General features: G+C 43.4%; 1 protein-coding gene across 4 annotated transcripts; it reads right to left on the minus strand.

The window, feature by feature from the left end:
* Positions 1-195: 195 nt before the first annotated feature.
* Positions 196-14,164, minus strand: LOC309710806 (uncharacterized protein). 4 transcript variants are annotated; one of them, XM_082540582.1, is made up of 5 exons: positions 13,362-14,164; positions 10,346-10,387; positions 9,555-10,047; positions 7,430-8,031; positions 196-1,589 (listed from the first exon to the last, which is right to left on the minus strand). In XM_082540582.1, exons 4-5 carry the CDS (start codon positions 7,994-7,996, stop codon positions 1,455-1,457), a joined length of 702 nt encoding a protein of 233 aa, XP_082396708.1. In that variant the 5' UTR covers positions 7,997-8,031; positions 9,555-10,047; positions 10,346-10,387; positions 13,362-14,164; the 3' UTR covers positions 196-1,454. The 4 variants fall into 4 exon arrangements, with proteins under 4 accessions (XP_082396708.1, XP_082396705.1, XP_082396706.1 ...); XM_082540579.1 differs by lacking the exon at positions 196-1,589 and having other exon boundaries at positions 3,350-8,031; XM_082540580.1 differs by lacking the exons at positions 196-1,589; positions 13,362-14,164 and adding an exon at positions 11,357-11,970 and having other exon boundaries at positions 3,350-8,031.
* Positions 14,165-25,917: the final 11,753 nt, after the last annotated feature.

Raw genomic sequence — 25,917 nt, forward strand, 5'->3', positions numbered from 1 at the left:
ATTTTTGTTGCTGTTTGAATGAATGTCCTAAACGCTGGATTATTAAAATATTTCTGTCGTTGAGTCATAATCTTAAACACAACAGTGATGTAGTCCAGTGAAGCACAATGCCATCTAATACGATAACATGTTTTAGTATAAAACTGGAAGGTGTGCTGTGGGTACTGCAGCCCCCTCTGGTGGATGTTAGTGGATCTACACAGGTAAGCTCAAAAGTAATCAGAAAGGAATAGATTCATATTTTTTCATTTATTTAAATTTGTAATTTTTGAGTGTTAGCACCATCACCTCACAGGAAGAAGGTTGTGGGTTTGAATCCATCGGCTGCCTGGGTTCTTTCTGTTTGTATGTTCTCCCCGTGCACAGTCCAAAGACGTGCTCGTTAGGTGAACTATTGATCTGGAATCTGCAGTAGGCGTGAATGACTGTCTGTGTTATTCCTGCCATATACTGGTGACCTGTCCAGGATGCACCCACCTCTTGCCCAGTGAGAGCTGGGATAGGCTTCAGCACCCGAGCACTCCTGAACAGGGTAAATGGATGGGTGACTATCATTTTTATGATATTTCTATTTAAATAAATAGATATGTGTATAAACAACAGGTTTTATGAGCCTGTGTGATCACAATGTGATCTCCACATTTGCAGACAGATGTGCAGCTCCTCAAAGGATGAGCTTTGAATGAACCTGACTTTCATGTTATTCTGTAATCATCATCATGCACTCAGAGCCAGTCTGTGTTTAACATGCAGACTAACAAAGACTGCAGCTGTCAGGTGCCACACACACTTTTTTCTTAGAATAAAAGTCACATTTAAACATATTTTATTTTTCAAATGTTGGATCTTTTTCCCTTAAATTCTGAATTTTGTGTTTTCTCTTCAGGCAAAAATAAATAAATAAAGTTTTGATTTGGGCTGGTTTTCTAATTTTTTTCCCCCTCTCTCTGTTATTTCTGGTTTTTATTTGGTCACAGTCATGTTGTTATTGTAAATTGTTATGTTGCTGTTGTAAATAAAGATTTGAAGGTAAAAAAAAATGGCAGGTTTGATAACGATGATAAACGTCTTCTGCAGTGGCTTAGACAATACTGTAGTTTCAGGTCTGACCGCCAGAGGGCAGAAAACTGCCAGGACTCTGACATAGGGTCAAAACTTCCTATCCGGACTTTCAAAATAAAACCAGTAGCGTAAACAGATGCCACGAGAGAAGTTTTTCTAAAAATAGAAACATGGCAGGAGCAAATGACTGTTTTTCCTGTAACCTGAACCTCAAAGTTAAATCTGTCTGAAAAGAAACTTTGATTTCCTAAAACATTAAAATAACGCGTAAATCTCTCTGAGTTGTCTGGAAGTTTCTTCTTCACATCACTATGATACACTTGTTTTCCATCATCAAACAGGATGATATGAGGATATGCTGTATCAGGATCCAGAGTCACATCCACTGCATACTACTGGACCTTCTTCAGCTCTGTAGCCTCAGACAGCTTCTTCTTCCTGAGTTTCCTGAGTGTCTCCTCCAGCTGAGCCACAGCTCTCACCACAGTCCCCTCATATGATGGCGGGATGGACGCTGATGACGCACTCTGACGGAGAAGGATTTTTATTTAAAATTCACTTTAAATTTCAGTTTTAAAAAGAAAGAAACAAGTGTCAGTGTTGTACTCTTTACAAAAATTGGTGTTATTGGCAGATTTTCAACTTTCTGATGGTTCTTGAACAATGGTCCCAGAAAAACAAATCTGAGCCTAAAAATATGACATTTTTAAAATCAGGTTATTCAGAATGTCTCATTTCAGAATTGTCCAAAAATAAACCTTTTACATCAAGAAACTCTGCTTTGCTTTTATTTTGAAAGAGCTACAGAAACAGTGTAAGAGTAGGAAGTGATGCACAAACAGTAATTATTTAGAATGATCAATATTGACATAAAATACAAATTGAGTACTCATGTAATTGATAACATTTACAATGTAAAGCAATAAAATCAAATAAAGAGAAAAAGAAACAATGAAACATTCAGGAGATATCTATCTATCTATCTACATCTGTTGGAGTAGTGTTCAGGTAGCTGCTCTGCTCTGTGTTGGTACAAGGCATTGAAGATGAAAACAGTGGGTTTAATATATTCCTAAATTTAGTTACAGCACTTTCAGAAAGACATCTACTGTGATGAAATCTACTCCCCACTGCTGTGGAATCCATTATTGTAAATTTAAATGTTATTAGGAAATGATTAGACAGGAGAGGGTTTTCAGGAAACACTGTTAAATGTTCAGTTTCTATACCATATGTTAAGATGAGATCTCGAGTGTGATTAAAGTGGTGGGTGGGTTCTTTTACATTTTGAGAGGAGCCAATTGAGTCTAATAACCAGTGTTGGCACTAACGCGTTATTAAGTAACACGTTACAGTAACTACGTTATTATTGTGGTAACGAGCACGGTAACTAGTTATTATGCCAAAATCAGGAACGCGTTAATCATTACTGGGATTTAGATAGGCTCGTTATTTGTTACTGATGTTAAACTTTATTTTGTTCATAAGGTTAGTTATTGGAGTTGCCAACCATCCCGTAAAAAACGGAATCGTTGTTAGGTATGGCTGTGTGCAGGCAGGAATAGGACCCAAGGTGCAGACTCCGGAGACAGACGTGAACTCAAAAAAGGCTTTAATTTAATACTCAAAATATAACAAAACTAAAAAAACTCAAAACAAACTTAACCTGGAGAAATGACAGAACACACAGCTAGGAAAACAGTAGATCGCGACACAGACACAGAGAAACACTGGGCTTAAATACACAGAGGGAGCAATCAGGGAATGGGTAACAGGAGGGAAACACAGCTGGGGCAAATCAGGCCTAACGAGACAAGAGGAAGCAAAACCAGACACATTAACATCAGACATGGACTTTCAAAGTAAAACAGGAAACACATAACACAGACTGAACAAAGACACAGACTCATATGCAGGCACTACAAAGGGAACAGAGACGTGGGAACAGGGCAGACACAAACACTGACTGAACACGGGGATATAGGAACTTAGGATACACATAGACGCGAACTAGACAAGGGGATGCAGGTGATAGGGGAGACATAAGCCATAAGACGGAACTCAAAGAAACCAAAAACTATAAAGTATAAATAATAACATAAACTCAAACACCCTGGGTCAACGACCCAGGCATCCTAACAATCGTTCCGTATTCAGAGAAAATATTACGCGTTTCGTAATATTTTTGTTTTGTATTGAGGTGAAAAGGAACACAGTTTGTCCCGGACTTCAGCTAGCATTAAAAAGACACAAAGCTGGTTTTTTTCTGTGTCTTTTTGCTGCACAGCTGCCTCTTCTTCTCTCATTTTCTCCCCTCCATCTCCAGTTTCTACTTCAATCATGAAACGGATCAATGATCAGCTGATCGGCTTTTCTCTCTTGTTTGTTTATCGCCCACTTCGAGCCAGAAATAAAAAACCTGTGGATGTAGCGCTAAACAACAGCAGCATGTTTAAGTTTGATCAGCTGTTGTTAGAATTTATTTAATATTAATTTCTAGTATCAGCTGATGTTTGCTGGAGCCACAGCTGTAAAAGCTGCTGGTCATGATATCAGTTTGGATATGTGGTGAGAGGGAAACATGAAGATGAAACCAGGAGATGTCCTTACTGAATCATCAGAGCTGTGATGGAGAAACAGGTTTACCTTTTAGGTGACATGAATGAGTTGAAGGGAAGTTATGAACTGTTTCTGAGAGACAAATAACACCAGGATCCTTTTTTTTATGTAGCTGACAGCTGGTAACTGTGCAGGGGCGGGTCTAGCACAGTGTTGCCAAGGGGCCATGGGCATTAACAGGGAAAGGGGGGCACAAAGAAGTACTTTTATTTCTTATTCTCATTTAAAATGTCTAGCTTTTAAAAAGTAATTATCAGAATCTTACAACAAACGATTGATAGATTGATGCATATATACCATCAAGACAGTGTACATCACTGTCACAACAGCGTTTGTTTTCATTCAAAGGCTTTATGATTTTTCCTATAATGGCGGGCCGGTCAGTCAAAACGCCCGGGCCAATTTTCTGTCCCAGTCTGTATGCAGCTCATCTGCAGTCTGGTGTTACCTACATCTTCCTATTCAGAAGGCAGAATTTCTGAGCTCTGAGTACAATCGAAAGCACCACGACTGCAGTTTTCGTGTTGGATGTAAAAACCGCACATGACGCTGTGACGTAGGCTAGAATCATGGCGGTGGTCAACGACAGTCCAGGTGTGGGATTTCTCTTGTGGAAATATGCACATTATCTTTTCCTTTCTATTGGTAGGTGGCACAGTGCACTTGTGGCAAGTAAGCAAGCTAGAAGACTGGCAAAGTTATGGAAGCAACACATTACCAAGAGAATTCTGAGTAAAAGCAAAGTTACTTTCCCTAGTAACTAGTTACTTTGAAAGTAACGAGTAACTTGAAGTAACTGAGTTACTTTTGATAGCAGTAACTAGTAATGTAACTAAGTTACTATTTTAAAATAACTTACCCAACACTGCTAATAACAGATTAAATGCCATGTTGAGGCTGTCATTTTTAGCATCTACATGGATGTTAAAATCACCCACAATAATTGTTTTATCTGATCTGAGCACTAAATCAGATAAAAGGTCTGAGAAATCAGACAGAAAGTCTGTGTAAGGCCCAGGTGGACAATAGAATTATCACAAATATGGCTGGTTTTTGAGTTGTCCAGCTAGCTTGGACAAGGCTAAGCATCAGGCTTTCAAATGAATAAAAACTCTGTCTTGGTCTTTAGTTGAGTAAAAAGGTGGTGTGGAAAATTGCTGCCTCACCACCCCCTTGGCCTGTGCTTCAAGGATTCTAATAGGTAGTATGACTCTGGTGTGTTAATTAATTTAAACTCTGCTGTGTCCATGTCAAGGTTGCGTCATTCTGTCATGTACGTAACATAATCATCCTGCTGCAACCAGGTTTCTGTAAGGCAGAGTAAATCGATTTGTTGATCAATTATTGATTCATCTATTAACAGAGACTTGGAAGAGAGAGACCTAATATTTAGTAATCCACATTTCACTGTTTTACTCTTTGGTTGAGATGATGATACTGTATTGTTCTTTCTTTGTAATTTTTTATGTTTATGTCATTTTTTGCTGTTTTTTTAGTTAGTTTTTTGTCTGTTTAGGAGCTGACACCTTCACTAAGGGGATGGGGTTTTGGGGGTATAACAGGAGGAGGAAGCTGCAGAGAAATGTGTTAGACTGCAACTTTGCTTCCTGGTTCCAACTCTGGATAGTCACGTTTTGGGGGGTTTATTAAATTTGGCCAGATTTCTGGAAATGAGAGCTGTTCCATACAAAGTGGGATGGATTCTCTCTCTTCTAAGAAGACCAGTTTTACTCCAGAACAAAAGAAAACAGAGTCCAAAAGAAAGAACCAGAAGTACAGGGGTTCGACTGTGTGGAAGGTGGCAACGCCAAAATTGTTCTGGAGGCTGTCTGCATGGAGAGCGGCAGCACTGAATCAGTTTTGGAGGCTGTCCGCATGAAAAGCGGCAGTGCAGGGGGCCGACTGTGTGGAAGTCAGGAGCACTGAAACATTTCTGGAAGCAGACCACGTGGGACACATTGTGACAACGAGACAGTTCTGGAGGCCGTCAGCGTGGGAAGCAGTGGCAATGAATGAGTTTAGGAGGCTGCCCTGGTGGCCTGGAAGGTAGCTGGTGATGGCATGCCTTGGTAGATGATTGGTGCTGGGTTGCTTTGGCACATGCAGAATGTGCAGATGATGCAGGATGTGGATGTACTGGCCGTGCAGGACGTGGATGTGTAGGATGTGGACTGAGCAGGACGTGCAGGTCGAGATGGCTCGCTAACCTCTGGCTTGGGCTGAACAGGACCAGGTCAAGCAGATCCAGATTGCTCAGGCTGAGCAGGACCAAATGAGGCAGGACCAAATGAGGCAGGACCAGACGGTGCGGCGACCTCTGGCGGAGACATTGCTGGATCAGATGGCCCAACGACCTCTGGTGGAGATGGAGCTGGACCAGACAGCGTGATGACCTATGGTGGAGATGTGTTTGGGCCAGCATGAAGGATGCAGGTGGCCGAGCTGGTGGTTGAGCTGGTGGCTGTGTGGAAGCAGCAGTCACCTGGACAGACTCTTCTGAGCCCCCAACAGGGAAAGACAAAGCCTGGACGGACTCTCCTGAACCCCCAGCGGAGACAGGCAAAGGCTGGGCGGACTCTAAAGAGCCCCCAGTGGAGACAGGTCAAGGCTGGATGGACACTCCTGAGCCCCCAGTTGACACAAGGAACTGCTGGATGGGCTCTCCTGAGCCTCCAGCGGAAACTGGAGCAGAGCCATCCGGTGTGGAAACCTCTGGTGGAGCAGAACCAGATGATGCGGAGACCTCTGGTAGTGACAAAGCTAGCTGGAGCTGCTCAGGGCACACAGCCAGCTCAGGATGCAGCGGCTGGGGCTGTGCAGTGCACAGAGTGTGCTTAGGACACTTTTCAGGCACAGACAGCAAAATGGAGTCCGTAGCTGGCTCGATAAGCTCGTCTGAGGTTCCAACTAAGACAGGAGACTGAAATGGCTCAGCTAAGCACCCAGCAGAGGCTGCTGCATATGGCTGAGATGGCTCAGCTGAGTTCCCAGCAGAGACAGGTGGCTGGGATGACTCTCCTGAGCTCCCAGTGGAGACAGATGATGGGTGAACAGGCTGCATTGGTTGCAAAACCTCAGGTGGTCCAGAGGCAGCTGAGGTCACAGGCCCAGCCGCTGGGTAGGCCTCGGGAAGAGTTTTAGTCTCCGAGCGGAAATGTTTAGCATTGTCAAAAACAGTCTTGGCACACACAGATGCTAGAGTATTTGAAGTTATCGCACAAAACTCAGAGTCTGCCCTGGAATTACTAGCTGGGTGGGACATAACACAATCCAGGGCTGAAACAGAACTCCCATAATCCAAGGTAAACTCGGCAACAAAACAATTATCCTTACCAGACTCAGGAACGGAGAAGACAGTTTGCGTATTGTCCATAATAAGAGTCCTTTCAGAAAGTGTATCCGTCTCCAAATGAACAGATCGAGTTGCACAAACAGAAACAACATCATTCAAAGTCTTAGAATGAGTCAGCTGAGGAACACAAAACGTAGCTTCAGAGGCCTGGGAAACACACAGTTTAATTTTGTTGGGGGTCAGTCTGGATTCACAAACTGAGAGCTTAGAGTCCTTAAGTTTTGTCTCAATGTCCGTAACAGAACAAGGCAGAGCAGTTATTGTTAATCCGTGCTTGGAAGGAGCACAAGGCAAACAGTCTTTAAAGTCCACGGAACTGGAATAGATGGCCTCAGAATGAATAGACTTTTTCTTTCCCAGCTCGGATGGAGCACAAAAATGGTCTTTTTTACTCACCACGACTGGTTGCTCAAAGGAAGTACTGGGTTCCAGCCGTGGTGATGTGCGCCGGTGGCGTGGACGCCGCTTTCTCCTGGAAGAAGGAGCAGAGATAACAGAGGAGGTCGGTGATGATGGGGTACTGGTGACCTGCTCTTTATCCTCTGACCACATTGCAGCCGGGAAGGAGGCAGGCGAATGCGGGTCAGATCGGGATGTGGAGGGGAAGAGATTCTGCGGCAAGGGAACAAATGCCCCCTGCTGCAGTGACATGGAAGAATTCATCTGCTGTGACAGTGTGGAGACATCCTTTTGCTGGGACGTGGTTGAGGGTGGTTGGGCCAGCTCCGTGCCTTGGAGTGCCTCTTTTGCTTGGGCCAGATTATGGGCAAACTCTGAAGCTATGGGTAGCTGGCGCAGGTGAGGGTTATCCAGAAAAATTGCCTCAATGGCATTAATTCCAATAGATAAAGTCCGTTTATCCGAGGTGTGGGAAATGCGCTGCCACAGCCGTAGGAGGCGAAAGACATCTCTCGCTCTTTCAGAGTCTGCTGTGTCCATGTCGTGGTCGCGTTGGTCTGTCATGTACGTAACATAATCATCCTGCTGCAACCAGGTTTCTGTAAGGCAGAGCAAAGTGATTTGTTGATCAATTATTAATTTATATACTAACAGAGACTTGGAATAGAGAGACCTAATATTTAGTAATCCACATTTCACTGTTTTACTCTTTGATGCTGTTGAGGATACTGTATTGTTCTTTCGTTGTCATTTTTTATGTTTATGTCATTTTTTGCTGTTTTTTAGTTAGTTTTTTGTCTGTTTGGGAGCTGACACAGTCACTAAGGGGATGGGGTTTTGGGAGGCAATGGGAGGAGAGAAGCTGCAGAGATTTGTGTAAGACTCTGTCAATAGCAGGCAATTGACTATGGTTACTGTTGTCACTAGCTCCATATGTCTCTGAACAGAATCACCAATAACCAGAGTTTGATTGTCGGCAGTGTCACAGACTGGGGAAAGATGGTTAGACACATAAACAGGTTGGTGGTGTACCAGGGGCTTCAATTTAAGACTATGCTTCCTCCTCACTGTCACCCAGCTATCCTGTTTCTCAGGTTGCTCTGGACAGTCTGCCGTGGGACAACTAGCAGTCTATGCTACCTTCTGCTGCACTGGCTACAGGGCCCCAGCTAGCTCCAGGTTTTTCAAGGGTCCAAAGACGAGTCTCCATTTTAGTGATCCTGGCCTCCAGAGCTGCAAATAGGCTACATGTATTACAAGTATCATTATTTCTAAAGGAAGAGGTCATGCTGCTAGCTGCTGCTATGAGCTAAGCTAAGTTAGCGAATCCCTAAAGCCGCAGTGAGTGAATACTGTGAATATAACTAGTAGATGAATCAACATGCTTCGTATGAAGCTTGTGAAGATTAAACTATGAAATTAGAAGTTATCTATACGTTTTTAATTAACCAACTAGGAATACACTAGGCAGCCAAGAAGCACACAGGAAAACACACAGCTACTGGGACAAAGTGACAAATGGCAGAGGAAAACACAGGGCTCAAATACACAGAGGGATAACGAGGGAATGAGACACAGGAGAGGAACACAGCTGAAAGCAATCACATAAGTAAAGTAAGTAAAAGTTTATTTATATAGCACTTTTCACAGACAGATGTCACAAAGTGCTTCACAAGAGAGAAAACAAAAACAAAATATAGTCATAAATACGTCATAAAAACTTTGGTCTACATACACGGGACAGGGAGGAAGCAAAACTGAACGCACTAAACACTAGACAAGGGACTATCAAAGTAAAACAGGAAACATGAGACAGACTAAGACACGGACTTAACATTGAGACCAGGAGACATGACTGACTAGGGAGACAAGGGAACATAGTCTGGACACAGGAGATACATGAACATAGAGACAAGGGTGACTAGACTTGAAACATGGAATATGACAGGGAAGGCATAGAAACAAACCTAAATCCTAGAACCTACAGAAAATAACTAAGAAACAAGAAATACAAAGACTATGACACGAATGAAACAAAATCAAAGAATATTCAAAAAGCAGAAAACACAAGCCCTGGGTCCCAAGACCCAGTACTGTGACAGGAACAGGAAGTGATACTCACCAAGTGACCACAGTGAGACTGTTTCACACAGCAGCTCAATGTTTCTACAGTGGATCTGTGGCTACATGAGCAGATTTCTATGGAACCAACGCGACTGTGATGAGTCAGCATGAAGTGAGCAGAGTAAACTGAAGATTTGTGTAGAAACAGAAAATGCACTCAACACTGTTGCTGAGAGAAACCTGATGGACTCCAGTGAGTTTTCTTTTAGAGACTAACAGGTCTTGACTGCAGGTCTGCTACTGCTCTCACACACTTTCACTTCTGGAAAATGACCTTGAACTTCTCGTCTTTCAGGTGTTGCTCCGCCTCTTCCTGAAGCTGTTTTTCTGGTTTTACTGCCTCTCCCTTTACATGAATCAGCAGGTTTATACTGTGCGACTGTCCAGCAGGTGGGAGCAGTGAAGAGTGGTGTGTGGGTAAAGTTCACACAGTAATGAAGGCCTCAGGTGATCACCCATTTTTCCACAGCAGACTGAGAGCTTCTGGTGGACTATGAAGGTGGTCACAGAGAGAAGTGGTAAAAGTACAGACATTCAGTACTTAAGTGGAAGTACACATGCTACTGTTAGAAAATACTCCAGTAAAAGTGCTAATTCAACTTCCTTACTCAAGTAAAAGTACCAGCTCTGAAATGTAAGAAAGTATATATTTTTATATAAAGCTAACTGAACCATATGCTATATCAATGTATATTATAAATTACATTATAATATTCCCTGCTTGAATCAGGCAAGTAGAACATGAGCAGAGAAAGAAAAGAAAAGGAAAACAAAAGTTAAAAAAAGTACCTCTATTTTCTGTTGCCTCCATTGTAGCGGGTGACTTTGCCTCTAAAGAAGAAATGGGTATAGAAGAGGTTAAAGTGGATTCAACAGGTGGATGAACATTAAATTTGGTTGTAATGGACCAGTATGGGGAAAGGAATCATAACATAATCATTTCTACTGAGTGCTCCAGTAGATTTCTTCATGTACAGGCTGTGATCAGTAATTTATTTTACTAGAGAACATTTTAAGAACATGTCAACAATCACCTAGCAATATTTTTACCTTCATATGGTGTGAAATCACTGGAGTCTTTTTTTACACGATTAAAAGGCTTATCTAGACATAGATGTTCTACCTGTAGTGTTGTAATACCTGTACATGGATTGTTAGTTACACAAATCATAGAAAAATTGCCAAATGTTTTAGCGTAAATCTGGAATCCTTTTTCTTGCTTAAGCTGTATTTGTTGTACCATCCCTCCTTGTGACAGATGGTCCTAATAAGGCATCCAGCAATGGAGTCACAATTTTGTGATGCGTGATGGATTTCCATGATCAGTTAAAATCTATTGTTTCCATAATGTTTCAAAATCATGTATCACCCCATTTGTTTGCTTATGTTCTGTGATCACTACATATCCTACTTTATTTTCACTAGTGTCTGGGATGCGTGATACCAAATCATCCACAAAGACCTTCAGATTAAAGTTAGCCAGCGGTGTGTCCTGTTGTTCAGGTCTGGATGAACAGATTCCAGAAATGGCTGCTATAAAATCATGTGGTTCACCATCTGCTGCTGTGGGAGAAGTGATGCTGGCTTTAACACAGGACAACTTTACTGTGACATTTTGTCATGGTTGGCTGTGTGGCAGGCGGGCAAGCAGGAGTGGTGGATCCAAAATGCAGGACTCAGACACAGAAGTTCAACTTAAAGCGCAGCTTTATTGCTGGGAAAACCTCTTACTAAACTAAACTCACCAAAGGACAAACAAAAACGCTGGTGGACTAAAACACTGAAGCAGAAATACTGAACTGGAGCTAGAGCTGGAAACAAACCACTGGTAACACGGAGGCAAAACACACACAGCTTGTTGAGGGTACGACGCAACACTGACTCAGAGAAACACAGAGTCTAAATACACTGGGAAGTAACGAGGAGAATGAGACACAGAAGGAGGGCACAGCTGGGGGAAATTAGAACTGACGAGACAAGCAAAGCAGGACACATTCACATAAGTCACGGACCTTCAAAGTAAAACAGGAAGGATCACACAGAGACATGAACTTAACACCGTGGAGACAGCAACTAAGAAACACAGAGACATAAACCATAAGGCAGAGGACTCTAAGAACCGATAGACACGGAGGGGAACTCAAACATGCAGACACAGACTTACAGAACACAGGGGACACAGAGAAACGAGAAGGGCAAGGGATCGAAACTAGAAACCATAGAATAACTCACACCAAGTACAATAATACAAAAATCACAAAGAACTAAAACGCTGGGTCAGGAGACCCAGGACCCTGACAGTACCCTCCCCCCAAGGGCTGGCTCCCGACAGCCCAACACAAGAAAACGAAAAAAAACAAAAAAAAACACAAACCCAAAAACCGCCCAAAACAGAAAACAACCCGACCAGGGCGGGCGGCGGGGGCCCAGGAAGGAGGGCACGAAACAAAAACACAGAAGCACAAGAAAGCCCCAAAACAAAACAAAACACGACCGTGCGGACGGCAACGGCGGCGACGTGGACACAGTTCAGGCGGCCGCTCAGGCGACGAGGGTCCGGGGGCCGGCCGAGCGGACGGCAACGGCGGCCGCTCAGGCGAAGGCGGTCCGGGGGCCGCCCACGACGACAATGGTGCCCGGCCAGTGGCCTAGCCAGCGGTCTAGAAAACGGCCGTTTAGCTCCAGACCCAAACGAGGCTGGGCCAGGCGAGGATGATGAGGAAGCTGCAGCAGGCGAGGATGATGAGGAAGCTGCAGCAGGCGAGGATGATGAGGAAGCTGCTGCTGGCGGCTGGACGGGCTCCTCGGGCCCCCCAGCTGACGAGGCAGGAAGCAAAGGCCGGAGCGGTCCCTCGGACCCTCCAGCGGAAACAGAAGACGAAGGCCGGAGCGGTCCCTCGGACCCTCCAGCAGAAACAGAAGACGAAGGCCGGAGCGGTCCCTCGGACCCTCCAGCGGAGACACGAGACGAAGGCCGGAGCGGTCCCTCGGACCCTCCAGCGGAGACACGAGATGAAGGCTGGACGGGCCCCTCGGACCCTCCAGCAGAAGCCATCACAAAGCCAGCAGGCATGGAGTCCTCTGGCAGACGCGAAGACAATGGGTGCTGTGCTGAGCAGTGGCCCTGCTCAGACAGCACTGACACGGAGTTGTTCTCTGAGGGCTGCTTAATCTTCAGGGGTCCAGAATCAGCTGGGGACTGAGACCTAGCCTCTGGGGAAGCCCTGGAGTGCAGAACGGTGCCTGAAGCAGCTAAAGCGCGAGAAACTCCCCGACTGGACCTTAAATTTTCTCCCTGCAAAACGTGAATGTGTGAGACCGCTATTACTGGAGCCAGAGCTACGGGTAGCGGGGGCACTGGAGCTACTGGGGCCTGCGCTACAGGCGGCACTGGAGCTACTGGGGCCTGCGCTACAGGCGGCACTGGAGCTACTGGGGCCTGCGCTACAGGCGGCACTGGAGCTGAGGGAGGCTGCGGGGCAGGTGACACTGGGAGCTGAGCTACTGGAGACACAGGTGACACTGGTGTACTGGGGTGAAGGCAGTGAGGATGCAGTTTCTCTCTTAAGGGAGGATCGAATGATTTAGTGATAAATCTTGATGGGAAAGGATGCTGATGCTGAGAATACCAGGCAGCGAGGGCTTCCAGGAGGGTAGCTGACCCTTCCTTGCCTGGACCGCCCATGCCAAACAGTTCGAAGCAAATCCTGGCTCTCAGAGCTGTTATTAGTTGTTTTAATCTGTTAATGTCCAAAAAACCAGCTGTGCAGAGGGTGGACGACAAAAAGTTGTCAAAAAAGACCACCTGAATGAGTCTCTTGGGGGTGTCCTCAGCGTGGATTACTGTCCAGCATGTCGTTCTGTCATGGTTGGCTGTGTGGCAGGCGGGCAAGCAGGAGTGGTGGATCCAAAATGCAGGACTCAGACACAGAAGTTCAACTTAAAGCGCAGCTTTATTGCTGGGAAAACCTCTTACTAAACTAAACTCACCAAAGGACAAACAAAAACGCTGGTGGACTAAAACACTGAAGCAGAAATACTGAACTGGAGCTAGAGCTGGAAACAAACCACTGGTAACACGGAGGCAAAACACACACAGCTTGTTGAGGGTACGACGCAACACTGACTCAGAGAAACACAGAGTCTAAATACACTGGGAAGTAACGAGGAGAATGAGACACAGAAGGAGGGCACAGCTGGGGGAAATTAGAACTGACGAGACAAGCAAAGCAGGACACATTCACATAAGTCACGGACCTTCAAAGTAAAACAGGAAGGATCACACAGAGACATGAACTTAACACCGTGGAGACAGCAACTAAGAAACACAGAGACATAAACCATAAGGCAGAGGACTCTAAGAACCGATAGACATGGAGGGGAACTCAAACATGCAGACACAGACTTACAGAACACAGGGGACACAGAGAAACGAGAAGGGCAAGGGATCGAAACTAGAAACCATAGAATAACTCACACCAAGTACAATAATACAAAAATCACAAAGAACTAAAACGCTGGGTCAGGAGACCCAGGACCCTGACACATTTGACATTTTCAATAGTACGTTGTAAAACCCGCCAATCTCTGGGGGCTAGGTCACTGAGACAGTAAAACAACTCCTTTGTGGCAGAGTCTCTGGGGTGGATGAGGTCCGCTGTGAGTTCCTGAAGGCTCTGGATGTTGTAGGGCTGTCCTGGTTGACGCATCTCTACAATGTTACATGGAGATCAGGGGCAGTGTCTCTGGATTGGCAGACCGGGATGATGGTTCCCATCATTAAGAAAGGGGACTGGAGGGTGTGTTTCAACTATAGGGGGATCAGACTCCTCAGCCTACCTAGGAAAGTGCCAGGGTGCTGGAAAGGAGAGTCTGTCCGTTAGTCGGACTTCGGAATCAGGAGGAACAATGCAGTTTTTGTTCTCTTTGGGGAGCACTGGACCAGCTCTTTATCATCTCAAGGATACTTGAGGGTGCATGGGAGTTTGCCCAGCCAATACATGTGTTTTGTGGACTTGGAGAAGGCATTCAACTGTGTCCCTCCAAGTGACATGTGGGAGGTGCTCCAGGAATATGGGGTGTTAGGGGTGTATTCCCATTGCTACGGGCCATTTGATCCTTATACATATATTTTTGAGAAGTATAATATTGCCTTTCATTGGTATGCTGATGACATACAGATTTACTTTGAGATTACTGACAATCTTGCTATGTCTTTTCATTATTTTCGTGAATGCATGCGTGAGGTTAAAGATTTGACAAGCAAGTATCTGCCGTAGTGAGGTCTAGTTTTCATCAGCTGCGCCTCATTTAAGCCCTTATTCACACATTCGTGACTTCCAGGTTGGACTACTGCAACTCTCTTTACATTGGCCTTTCCTCCTCCCTTCTCCTTAGATTGCAGACTGTCCAGAATGTGGCGGCACGTCTTTTGACGGGTAGCAGGAAATTTTCCTACATCACTCCTGTTCTTGCTGGCTTGCACTGGCTGCCAGTTAAGTACTGCATTCAATTTAAAATACTACTCTTCACGTACAAAATTATCAATAATCTGGCGCCAAGCTACCTCAATAAGCTTCTTAGGTTACACACTCCTGTCAGAGCACTTAGATCTGCTACCCAACTTCTTCTGGAGCAGCCTCGTTCTCGGCTGAAGTCTCGGGGCGACCGTGTGTTTGCTGTAACTGCCCCAGTCTTATGGAACAATCGTCCTGTTGCTATCCAGGTGTCTGACTCTATGTCATTGTTTAAATCCCGGTTAAAGTCTTTTTTATTTAATCTTGCTATGTACTGTATGTATTATGATTGTCATGGTTTTATAATTGATACTCCTTTTCCCTATCTTATTTTGTCAAGCACCTTGGTTTTTCAGTGGGCTTTATAAATAAAGTTTATTATTATTATTGTCATACTGTTAGGATGCCTGGGTCGTTGACCCAGGGTATTTGAGTTTATTATATTATTTATACTTTTTAGTCTTTGGTTTCTTTGAGTTCTGTCTTATGGTTTATGTCTCTGTCTTCTTTAGTTGCTCTGTCTCTCCTATCACCTGTATCCCCTTGTCTAGTTCGCGTCTCTGTGTATCCTTAGTTCCTATATCCTGGTTCCCTCTGTAGTGCCTGCATGTGAGTCTGTGTTATGTGTTTCCTGTTTTACTTTGAAGGTCTCTGTCTTATCTCAGTGTGTTCAGTTTACGCTTCCTTTTGTCTCGTCAGTTCTGATTTGCCCCAGCTGTGTTTCCCTCCTGCTCATTCCCTGATTGCTCCTTCTGTGTATTTAAGCCCTGTGTTTCTCTGTGTCCGTGTCGCGATCTACCGTTTATTTTGCTGTGTTTTGTCAATCCGCCGGTGTTAGTTTATTTTTGACCTTTTTCCAGTTATGTTATGTTTGAGTTCAGCATTAAAGCTGTTTTGGTTTAAGTTTGTCTTTGGAGTCTGCATCTTGGGTCCTATTCCTGTTTGCACGCAGCCGCCACCTAACACATACAGCCGTTTCAAGATCTTGATCTGCATAGCCGGCAGTAAGTCGACTCATTCCTTGCGGTTGATGGGCTCTGCCAGGGCTGACGATTCTGTTTATAATTTTTATGGACAGAGTTTCTAGGCGTAGTCAAGTGGCAGAAGGCTTTCACCTGGGTGGTTTCAGAATTTCATCACCGCTTTTTGCAGATTATGTGGTTCTGTTGGCTCATCAGGTGATGGCTTCCAGCTCACCTTGGAATGGTTCGCAGGCCATGGTCCTCAGCCGAAAAAGGGTGGAGTGCCCCCTCTGGGTTAGGGACGAGTTCCTGCCCAAGTGGAGGAGTTTAAGTCTTACGGTCTTGTTCACGAGTGACAGGAGAAGGGAGCGGGAAATCGACAGATGAATTGGTGTTTTTGTAAATCATGAGATGAACTACAACTAACTTATAACTCTGTATCAGTAAACCGTATCCAATCTACTGGGTTTATCATTGCATAGAATTTACTGCAAAGTTTTACATAGTAAACCACCAAAATATACATTTGACTTCAAAACAAATGTTACATTTCATCAGAAATAGTGCATAAAGAACAAAAGTGTTTCATTACATCGTTGTGAAAAAAAAATCTAAGTTTGGTAAAACCACATTCTAAACAAAATAGCATTTTCACAGCTTTTACACTGAAAAAAAAAACTCACAAGAATTTAGCGTTAGCAAAACTGCGGAGGTGTTTGAGCTCCATTGGAGGTCTGTGTCAATGTGCGCACCCAGGAACTTGAAACTGTAAATCCTTTCTACACACTCCCAGTTGATGCTGACAGGCTGCAGCTCAGACTTCCTCCTTCTAAAGTTGACTACCAAGATCTTCACATATCAGCACCCCACATAGCAAAATTGGTATGGCCTAGATCTGGCCCACACAATGGGCTTACACATGGCCAACATACCGCAAAGAATGACGGCCCTTTGGTGGACCAGATCTGGTTTGTGCTGGCCCACACATGAGCCAGCACAAGGCCAGTTGCAGACACACTGCTGGTCCTGTGTTGGCCCATGTGTGGATTACATTCTTGGCGGTATGTGGGCCATGTGTAAGTTGTGTGCAGCCACGGGCCAGATGCAGACACACTGCTGGCCCAGAACAGTTTCAGCTCTGGCCCCAGATGTCAGCCTAATGTGTACCTTAATCAAACCATGTAATAAAAACATGTGCTGTCACATGATGAAACTCTGTTCACACAGTCAATGGACTGATTCTTATATAGCACTTTTCTACTCTCCTGGATTACTCAAAGTGCCACATTCACCCAATCACACACTTTCTCTAAACTGAGTGCTTCCTAACTACATTCATACACATTCACACTCTTGACATGCAGACTGGAGGAACCAGGGATAACACCACTAACCTTCCAATCAGTAGGTGTCCTGCTCTACCTCCTGAGCTACAGCCACACAGTGGAAAACACAAGTAAACCCTAACTAGGTTTTGGATAAAGTGTACACTCACAAACCTGTCAAACCTGCATTTGAAACGTTGCAACATGGCATTTGGGTCTTCTAACTATCCATCCATCCATCCTCATCCGCTTTATCCGGTCGCGGGGGCAGCAGCCTAAGCAAAGAGGCCCAGACCTCCCTCTCCCCAGCCACCTCCTCCAGCTTGTCCGGGGGAACACCAATGCGTTCCCAGGCCAGCCGAGAGATATAATCTCTCCAGCATGTCCTGGGTCTGCCCCGGGGCCTCCTCCCGGTGGGACATGCCTGGAACACCCCACCCAGGATGCGCCCAGGAGGCATCCTTGTCAGATGCCCGAACCACCTCAGCTGGCTCCTTTCGATGTGGAGCAGCAGCGGCTCTACTCTGAGCCCCTCCCGGATGGCCGAACTTCTCACCCTATCTCTAAGGGAGAGGCCAGCCACCCTTCAGAGGAAGCTCATTTCTGCCGCTTGTATCCGCGATCTCGTTCTTTTGGTCACTAATCTTCTAACTAAAACTAATCTAACCAGTCTTCTAACTAAAACAGGAAAATAGGAACATAAATAGTGCCATCATTGCCAGACGAGGCCCACATCTGGTTGACATACGCCCTGCCATGACACCAATCAGTCAGACGTGCCGGCTTGACACCAGATCCAGGCCAGACTTGTCTGCTATGTGGGATGCTGTTTCTGCTCCTGGCGAAAAGGTTTTCTCTTGGATTAAAATATTGTTAAAGTTAGATTTAATGCAGAATCATCTGTTAAAATAAGAACAGAATATACTGACAGCTCTCCAAGTAAGATTTAGTAAGAGCTGAAACTAAACTCAAATCTCAGTTTTATTGCTGGACTAAGATGAATACAAAAAACAGACTGGAAATGACTAAAAAAAGCAGGTAGAACACACAGTGGGGAATGAGGGTGCTCGCGGCACTAGACAGAGGGAAACAGACAATAAAAACATGAGAAGGATTCAGGGCAGAGAGGGAACACCTGAGGAACATGGCTGAACACAATAAACTGACAAGACAAGGGAAGCACAGCTGAACATAGTACACACAGGACAAGAGACCGTCAAACTAAAACAAGAAGTATGAGACACATGCATGGCGATGCATACAGATGAAACCCAGGCAATAGAGGGATCTCCATCAGTTGCATAAGTAACTGATGGAGATTGAGTTTGAGATGTTCTGTGTCTCTTTCCTGCCATGGGACAGAGGTGGAGCTCCATTGTTGGATGATTTCTGTTGTCCAGCTGGATGACTCATCACATGCACCACAAGAAGAGAGTCTTCTTCATGTGCTGAAGCTCTCACAGAGGGAAACCTTTCAGCCTCTAGCTGACCGCAAGCCATCTCCTGCTGCGCCTCATTTAGCATTTCATCATCTCTCCGGCTTGTCTTTCAAACCTGCTCTTTAATGTTTCTCAGTGAGTTCCTTCGGGCTGTACAGGTGGATGACACACACTCTCTCTCTCTCTCTCTCTTCATTATAGCAGTCTCCTCTTCAAAGCACAAACATGTACAGAAAACCTATGGAAGCTCATTTTGACCAAAGATGCTAATCAGTAATCAGATGTTTTCCTCTCCATCATTTTACTTTTTCTACTCATATTTATTAGTTATAGTCACTGTTTGACATTTTCTCTGTCATAATATTTCTATCTTACAGTTCTTTTTTTTTTTTTTTTTTTTTTTACAGCCGCTAGGACACATTTCACAATACTTAGGTCACTTTTGCAAAACTCTTCACACAATTCTCCTAACTGACCTTCAGCTTGGCAAAGCAGTTCATTTCACATTCAAAATGCACTACAACTACCAAAACACTTTATTCAGGTCTCAAATAAACTCATTCTTCCAGAACACTAGCAAAGGTTGACAGCCGACAAACACACTTTATCACCCACAAAACAATGATCTAAAAAACACTAACAACATGTAGCATTACACAGCGTCTTCTTGTGTAAAACAAGGACTCATCTCTGTTTATGATTTCAATGTATGTTACTGGAATGAATCAGACATCATGCAGAATTCGTTAATATTTGGTTATGTATTTTTATTGTTTTTGCACTAAGTAATCCCAAAATACAAGAATTTGTATACACACCATCCACTGATACACATACAATAGTAATGCTAATCTACTCGGTCTTCTCCATTTGGCCACAGGTTCTCATCCACATCACATTTTATGTCATCTAGGGCAACACACCTAGGAAAGAATCTCCTGGCATGCCTGATCCATCCCTGGCAATCTTCTGCTGATATCTCCAGGCATCCAGCATTCATTGCATCCAGGAGGGACATTTGATCATGTGGATGATGGTCGTAAACCTTCCACCGCCATGAGGAAAATAATTCCTCTGTGGGGTTGAGGAATGGAGAGTAAGGTGGGAGGAAAAGAGACTCCATTCTGGGATGGGCTGCAAACCACTCGGTGACTGCATGGGAGTGATAAAATGCCACATTGTCCCATACAATTATAAATGTTGGCTGATTCCTTCTCTCCGCATCCCTTTCCTCACCTAGCACAACCCTTCCATAGAGATCATGCAGGAACGCAAGGAGCCGTTCAGTGTTGTATGGCCCAATTAGTGGTCTGTAACAGCAGTCCATCAGTGGATATTGCTGCGCACATTGTGATGTTGGCATCCCTCTGGCCTGGGACATTCACTGTGGCCCTCTTCCCAATCACATTCCTCCCTCGTCGCCGTGCTTTGGCCAAGTTGAAACCTGCCTCATCGACAAAGATGAAAATGTGGTGTGTTTGCCTGCCTTCAATCTCCATGACTCTCTAACATAAATCCACAAGGCGACATAAGCTGTTACAGTAGTAAATTTGTAAAAATTGTCTTTGTGTTTGTTTGGTTTTGTTCAAAAACAGATCTGTATTTTATTGTGATCTTACCTGGACATACTGGTTCCTGAGTTCAATTCAATTCAATTTTATTTATATAGCGCCAAATCACAACATAAGTCGCCTCAAGGCACTTCATAGATACAGAGAAAAACCCAACAATCATATGACCCCCTATGAGCAAGCACTTTGGCAACAGTGGGAAGGAAAAACTCCCTTTTTACAGGAAGAAACCTCCGGCAGAACCAGGCTCAGGGAGGGGCGGCCATCTGCTGTGACCGGTTGGGGTGAGAGAAGGAAGACAGGATAAAAGACATGCTGTGGAAGAGAGACAGAGGTTAATAACAGATATGATTCAATGCAGAGAGGTCTGTTAATACATAGTGAGTGAGAAAGGTGACTGGAAAGGAAAAACTCAATGCATCGTGGGAATCCCCCGGCAGCCTACGTCTATTGCAGCATAACTAAGGGAGGATTCAGGGTCACCTGGTCCAGCCCTAACTATATGCTTTAGCAAAAAGGAAAGTTTTAAGCCTAATCTTGAAAGTAGAGATAGTGTCTGTCTCCTGAATCCAAACTTGAAGCTGGTTCCACAGAAGAGGGGCCTGAAAACTGAAGGCTCTCCCTCCCATTCTACTTTTAAATACTCTAGGAACAACAAGTAGGCCTGCAGAGCAAGAGCGAAGTGCTCTAATAGGGTGATATGGTACTACAAGGCCATTACAGTTTTTTACAGACGCTAGGACACATTTCTCAATACTTAGGTCACTTTTGCAAAACTCCTCACACAGTGAGCACAACAGAAGTCTATGTGGGCTAAACTGAGGATCAGTTATCATTGTTTTGGCACAAAATGCATTCAATGACTACATCTCTCAAATTTCATGAATTATTTTCTCACTCAGACACAACAACTGCCAAAAATCTTTGTACGTACAGGACATTTTGCATGTGCTTACATACTGTTTTCAAAACTGTTAAACTTGTGGCCAAAACAATAACACAATGCAAAACTTAAAAAGACAGCAAAATGCAACAGCAATATTTTAGTGAAACATATTTTAAATCTAAAAATGCAGTTTAACCAGCCACAGCTGATTCTCATTGTAGATGAACATCTACACAGGTGTTACTCCTTCAATTTTTCAACTCCTTCAATTCTGGCAGCCAGGAGATTCTTTCCTAGGTGTGTTGCCCTAGATGACATAAGATGTGATGTGGATGAGAACCTGTGGCCAAATGGAGGAGACCGAGTAGATTAGCATTACTATTGTATGTGTATCAGTGGATGGTGTGTATACAAATTCTTGTATTTTGGGATTACTTAGTGCAAAAACAATAAAAATACATAAACAAATATTAACGAATTCTGCATGATGTCTGATTCATTCCAGTAACATATATTGAAATCATAAACAGAGATGTGTCCTTGTTTTACACAAGAAAACACTGTGTCATGCTACATGTTGTTAGTGTTTTTTAGGTCATTGTTTTGTGGGTGATAAAGTGTGTTTGTCGGCTGTCAACCTTTGCTAGTGTTCTGGAAGAATGAGTTTATTTGAGACCTGAATGAAGTGTTTTGGTAGTTGTAGTGCATTTTGAATGTGAAATGAGCTGCTTTGCCAAGCTGAAGGTCAGTTAGGAGGATTGTGTGAAGAGTTTTGCAAAAGTGACCTAAGTATTGTGAAATGTGTCCTAGCGGCTGTAAAAAACTGTAAGATAAGATGGGGCCTGATTATTTAAGACCTTGTATGTGAGGAGCAGGATTTTGAATTCAATTCTGGATTTAACAGGAAGCCAATGAAGGGAAGCCACAACAGGAGAAATATGCTCTCTCTTTCTAGTCCCTGTCAGGACTCTTGCTGCAGCATTTTGGATTACAGTTTTTTTACAGCCGCTAGGACACATGTCACAATACTTAGGTCACTTTTGCAAAACTCTTCACACAATCCTCCTAACTGACCGTCAGCTTGGCAAAGCAGTTCATTCCACATTCAAAATGCACTACAACTACCAAAACACTTCATTCAGGTCTCAAATAAACTCATTCTTCCAGAACACTAGCAAAGGTTGACAGCCGACAAACACACTTTATCACCCACAAAACAATGACCTGAAAAACACTAACAACATGTAGCATTACACAGTGTTTTCTTGTGTAAAACAAGGACACATCTCTGTTTATAATTTCAATATATGTTACTGGAATGAATCAGACATCATGCAGAATTCGTTAATATTTGTTTATGTATTTCTATTTTTTTGCACTAAGTAATCCCAAAATACAAGAATTTGTATACACACCATCCACTGATACACATACAATAGTAATGCTAATCTACTCGGTCTTCTCCATATGGCCACAGGTTCTCATCCACATCACATCTTATGTCATCTAGGCCAACACACCTAGGAAAGAATCTTCTGGCTGCCAGAATTGAAGGAGTTGAACAATTGAAGGAGTAACACCTGTGTAGATGTTCATCTACAATGAGAATCAGCTGTGGCTGGTTAAACTGCATTTTTAGATTTAAAATATGTTTCAATAAAATATTGCTGTTGAATTTTGCTGTCTTTTCAAGTTTTGCATTGTGTTATTGTTTTGGCCATAAGTTTAACAGTTTTGAAAACAGTATGTAAGCACATGCAAAATGTCCTGTACGTACAAAGATTTTTGGCAGTTGTTGTGTCTGAGTGAGAAGATAATTCATGAAATTTGAGAGATGTAGTCATTGAATGCATTTTGTGCCAAAACAATGATAACTGGTCCTCAGTTTAGCCCACATAGACTTCTGTTGTGCTCACTGTGTGAGGAGTTTTGCAAACGTGACCTAAGTATTGAGAAATGTGTCCTAGCGTCTGTAAAAAACTGTAACTGAAGGCTTTTCAGCGAGTTTTTAGGACATCCTGATAATAATGAATTACAGTCGTCCAGCCTGGAAGTAATAAATGCATGAACTAGTTTTTCAGCGTCACTCTGAGACAGGATATTTCTAATTTTAGAGATGTTGCGCAAATGGAAGAAAGCAGTCTTACATATTTGTTTAATATGTGCGTTGAAGGACATATCCTGGTCAAAAATGACTCCAAGGTTCCTCACAGCGTTACTGGAGGCCAAGGTAATGCCATCCAAAGTAAGAATCTGGTTAGATGCCATATTTCTAAGATTTTCAGGGCCGAGTACAATAACCTCAGTTTTATCTGAATTAAGAAGCAGAAAGTTAGCGGCCATCCAGGTCTTTGTCTTTAAGACATTCCTGCAGTTCACAGTGAGTTGCTTGACATGTTCAGAGTTCCTCTCAAAAGGCACAGTGTACAACTGTTTCATCCTGACCTGATGTTTTTTCAGGACTCTAGAAATTGTTGTTATGCTTACACTGTGAATATTTGCGAAAGTGACGTTGTCTGCCAAGACTCTGTGTCTAATTTCAGTGAGTTTTATCCCATTGTTTCTGATGACCATATCAACAATGGCAGTTTCCTGCACATCAGTGAACATCCGTCCTCTCCTTCCTGTGTGAGGTAACCGTTGAGTCCTAAGCAGAAATGCAACAACAATTACACAAAAGCTTATTTACTTTTGAAATGTGCAAATGCCCTTGCAGAATACAAGTTACCTGTTGGTTTGCTGGAAAACTAACAATAGATGTCACTGTAGAGCGCTGCAGATTTGGCTGCACTCTCTGACCAGCGTCTCTCATTGAGTGACCATGATTTACTACATGATCAATTACAGTAGCTCTGATCTCATCTGAGACTACAGCTCTTGATCTTCCTCTTATTCTTCTTCCACCACGCATACGTATTCCTCGCCCCCTCCCAGCCACTCTTCTTCCTCTTTCAGCCACTTCTCCATTTCTGGCTGGGTCCATGTTTACATCACAAAACAAACCTATTCAGCAGTTGTCTCCTTTTCTAATGAAATTGAAGGAGTAACACATGTGTAGATGTTCATCTACAATGAGAATCAGCTGTGGCTGGTTAAACTGCATTTTTGGATTTACAGTGTTTTTTCGATTGGTTTGGCTCATTTCTTGAAACCGAGATGACATTCTCAAAATAACATGGACAAATCTCCAAACCACCTTGCAATTGTTCACAACAGAATGTCATTTCTCATTGGTTTTATCAAATTGCAAATGCTTTAGTACATGTCTCAAGTGACTCTGCGCTTCTTTTCAAATGATTATGTACAAGTAGCTACAGTTAGCACAATGAGCCCACATTTAGCACATTTTCCAAATAAATAGATCTTGGCGATCTAAACTGATTAGTTGATTTTTCAGTGAAATGGTTTCTCACTCCAAAACATATCAGCATGGTTTCATTGTGTAAGTCATCATATGCACAATTGTCTGTTCAACTGTCAAAAGTAGTCAAAGATATAATACCATGAAAGAATATCTTGGAACATTTGATAAAGTTATGACAGTACTTGACAATCAATCAGGTGAAATTAGAACTAACGAAGGAGCAGTTTCCCACATCTCAGATGACCAATCAAACAGGTTGTTTAGATACCTGACAGGTGTTGTGATTATGACTGCTGCCAAAAGTATATAGACAGAGCTTGGCCCGGGGCCAGTTTCATTTGCAGTGTGAACATGGAAGCACCTCGCCAAGTACAACAGCAACTTCCTGCTCGAGGAAGAGGAGGAGTGAGAATGCGTGGAGGAATAGGGGGAAGAGGCCGAGGAGCACGGCGGCACCATGATGTCCCAGATGAAATCTGGGCCACCCTTATTGACCACGTTATAAACCATCGCCTCACAATGGCAGAGGCAGGTCGCCGAGTGCAGCCTAATGTGCCTCGGTCTACAGTCTCCTCCATCATCCAAACCTTTCGCAGGGCAAACAGGTACAGAACTATGCTATTGAACTATTCAGTGTTGGTGTGTGTGTAGGCCTAGAGTACTGTAATATCTTCATGTGATGTTATATGATACTATAAAAATGACAAAGAAAAAAAAATGGAGAAAATACTGTGAATAGTATTCCAGTCACTGTGCAGTGCATCACACTTTTAGTACCATAAAACAGCAGTACAATTACATTGGTAACTCATTTTGTAACAAATTTACAGTGTTGACCTTTGACTTGTATGTCTAGGTTTGGACGACAGCCTCAAGTGGGTGGCAGAAGAAAACTTCTAAATGAACAACAAGAACAAGAAATATGCAACATGGTAATTGCAAATAATGCCATCACACTGAGACAGATTCGTAATGCAATCCTGCTAGACAATGTAATGTTCCAAAATATAAACTCTATCAGCATCTCCACAATAGACCGGGTATTGAAGAAACATCAGATGACCATGAAACAGATTTACAGGGTACCATTTGAGAGAAACTGTGACAGAGTACCAGTATGTGCATGTAAGTCAACTACTGGTTGTCTATCATTGTAACACTATTACAGTAAGACATGGTTACCACTGTTTTTTTGTTTTGCGTTATCCTTTTTACCTTCAGAATCCAGCTTTGTGTGACTAGAGCATTTTGCCTAGAAATTGTCTTCAGTTTTCCACTCCCTGTTTTTACAGTACTTT

The sequence above is a fragment of the Aulonocara stuartgranti genome (genome assembly GCF_965226115.1).
Source record: "Aulonocara stuartgranti genome assembly, chromosome: 7".
Classification (NCBI taxonomy): Eukaryota; Metazoa; Chordata; class Actinopteri; order Cichliformes; family Cichlidae; genus Aulonocara; species Aulonocara stuartgranti.

Excerpts from the sequence above, each read along its gene's own strand:
- LOC309710806 (XM_082540579.1), bottom strand. The coding sequence starts at position 7,996 with ATGACAGACCAACGCGACCACGACATGGACACAGCAGACTCTGAAAGA.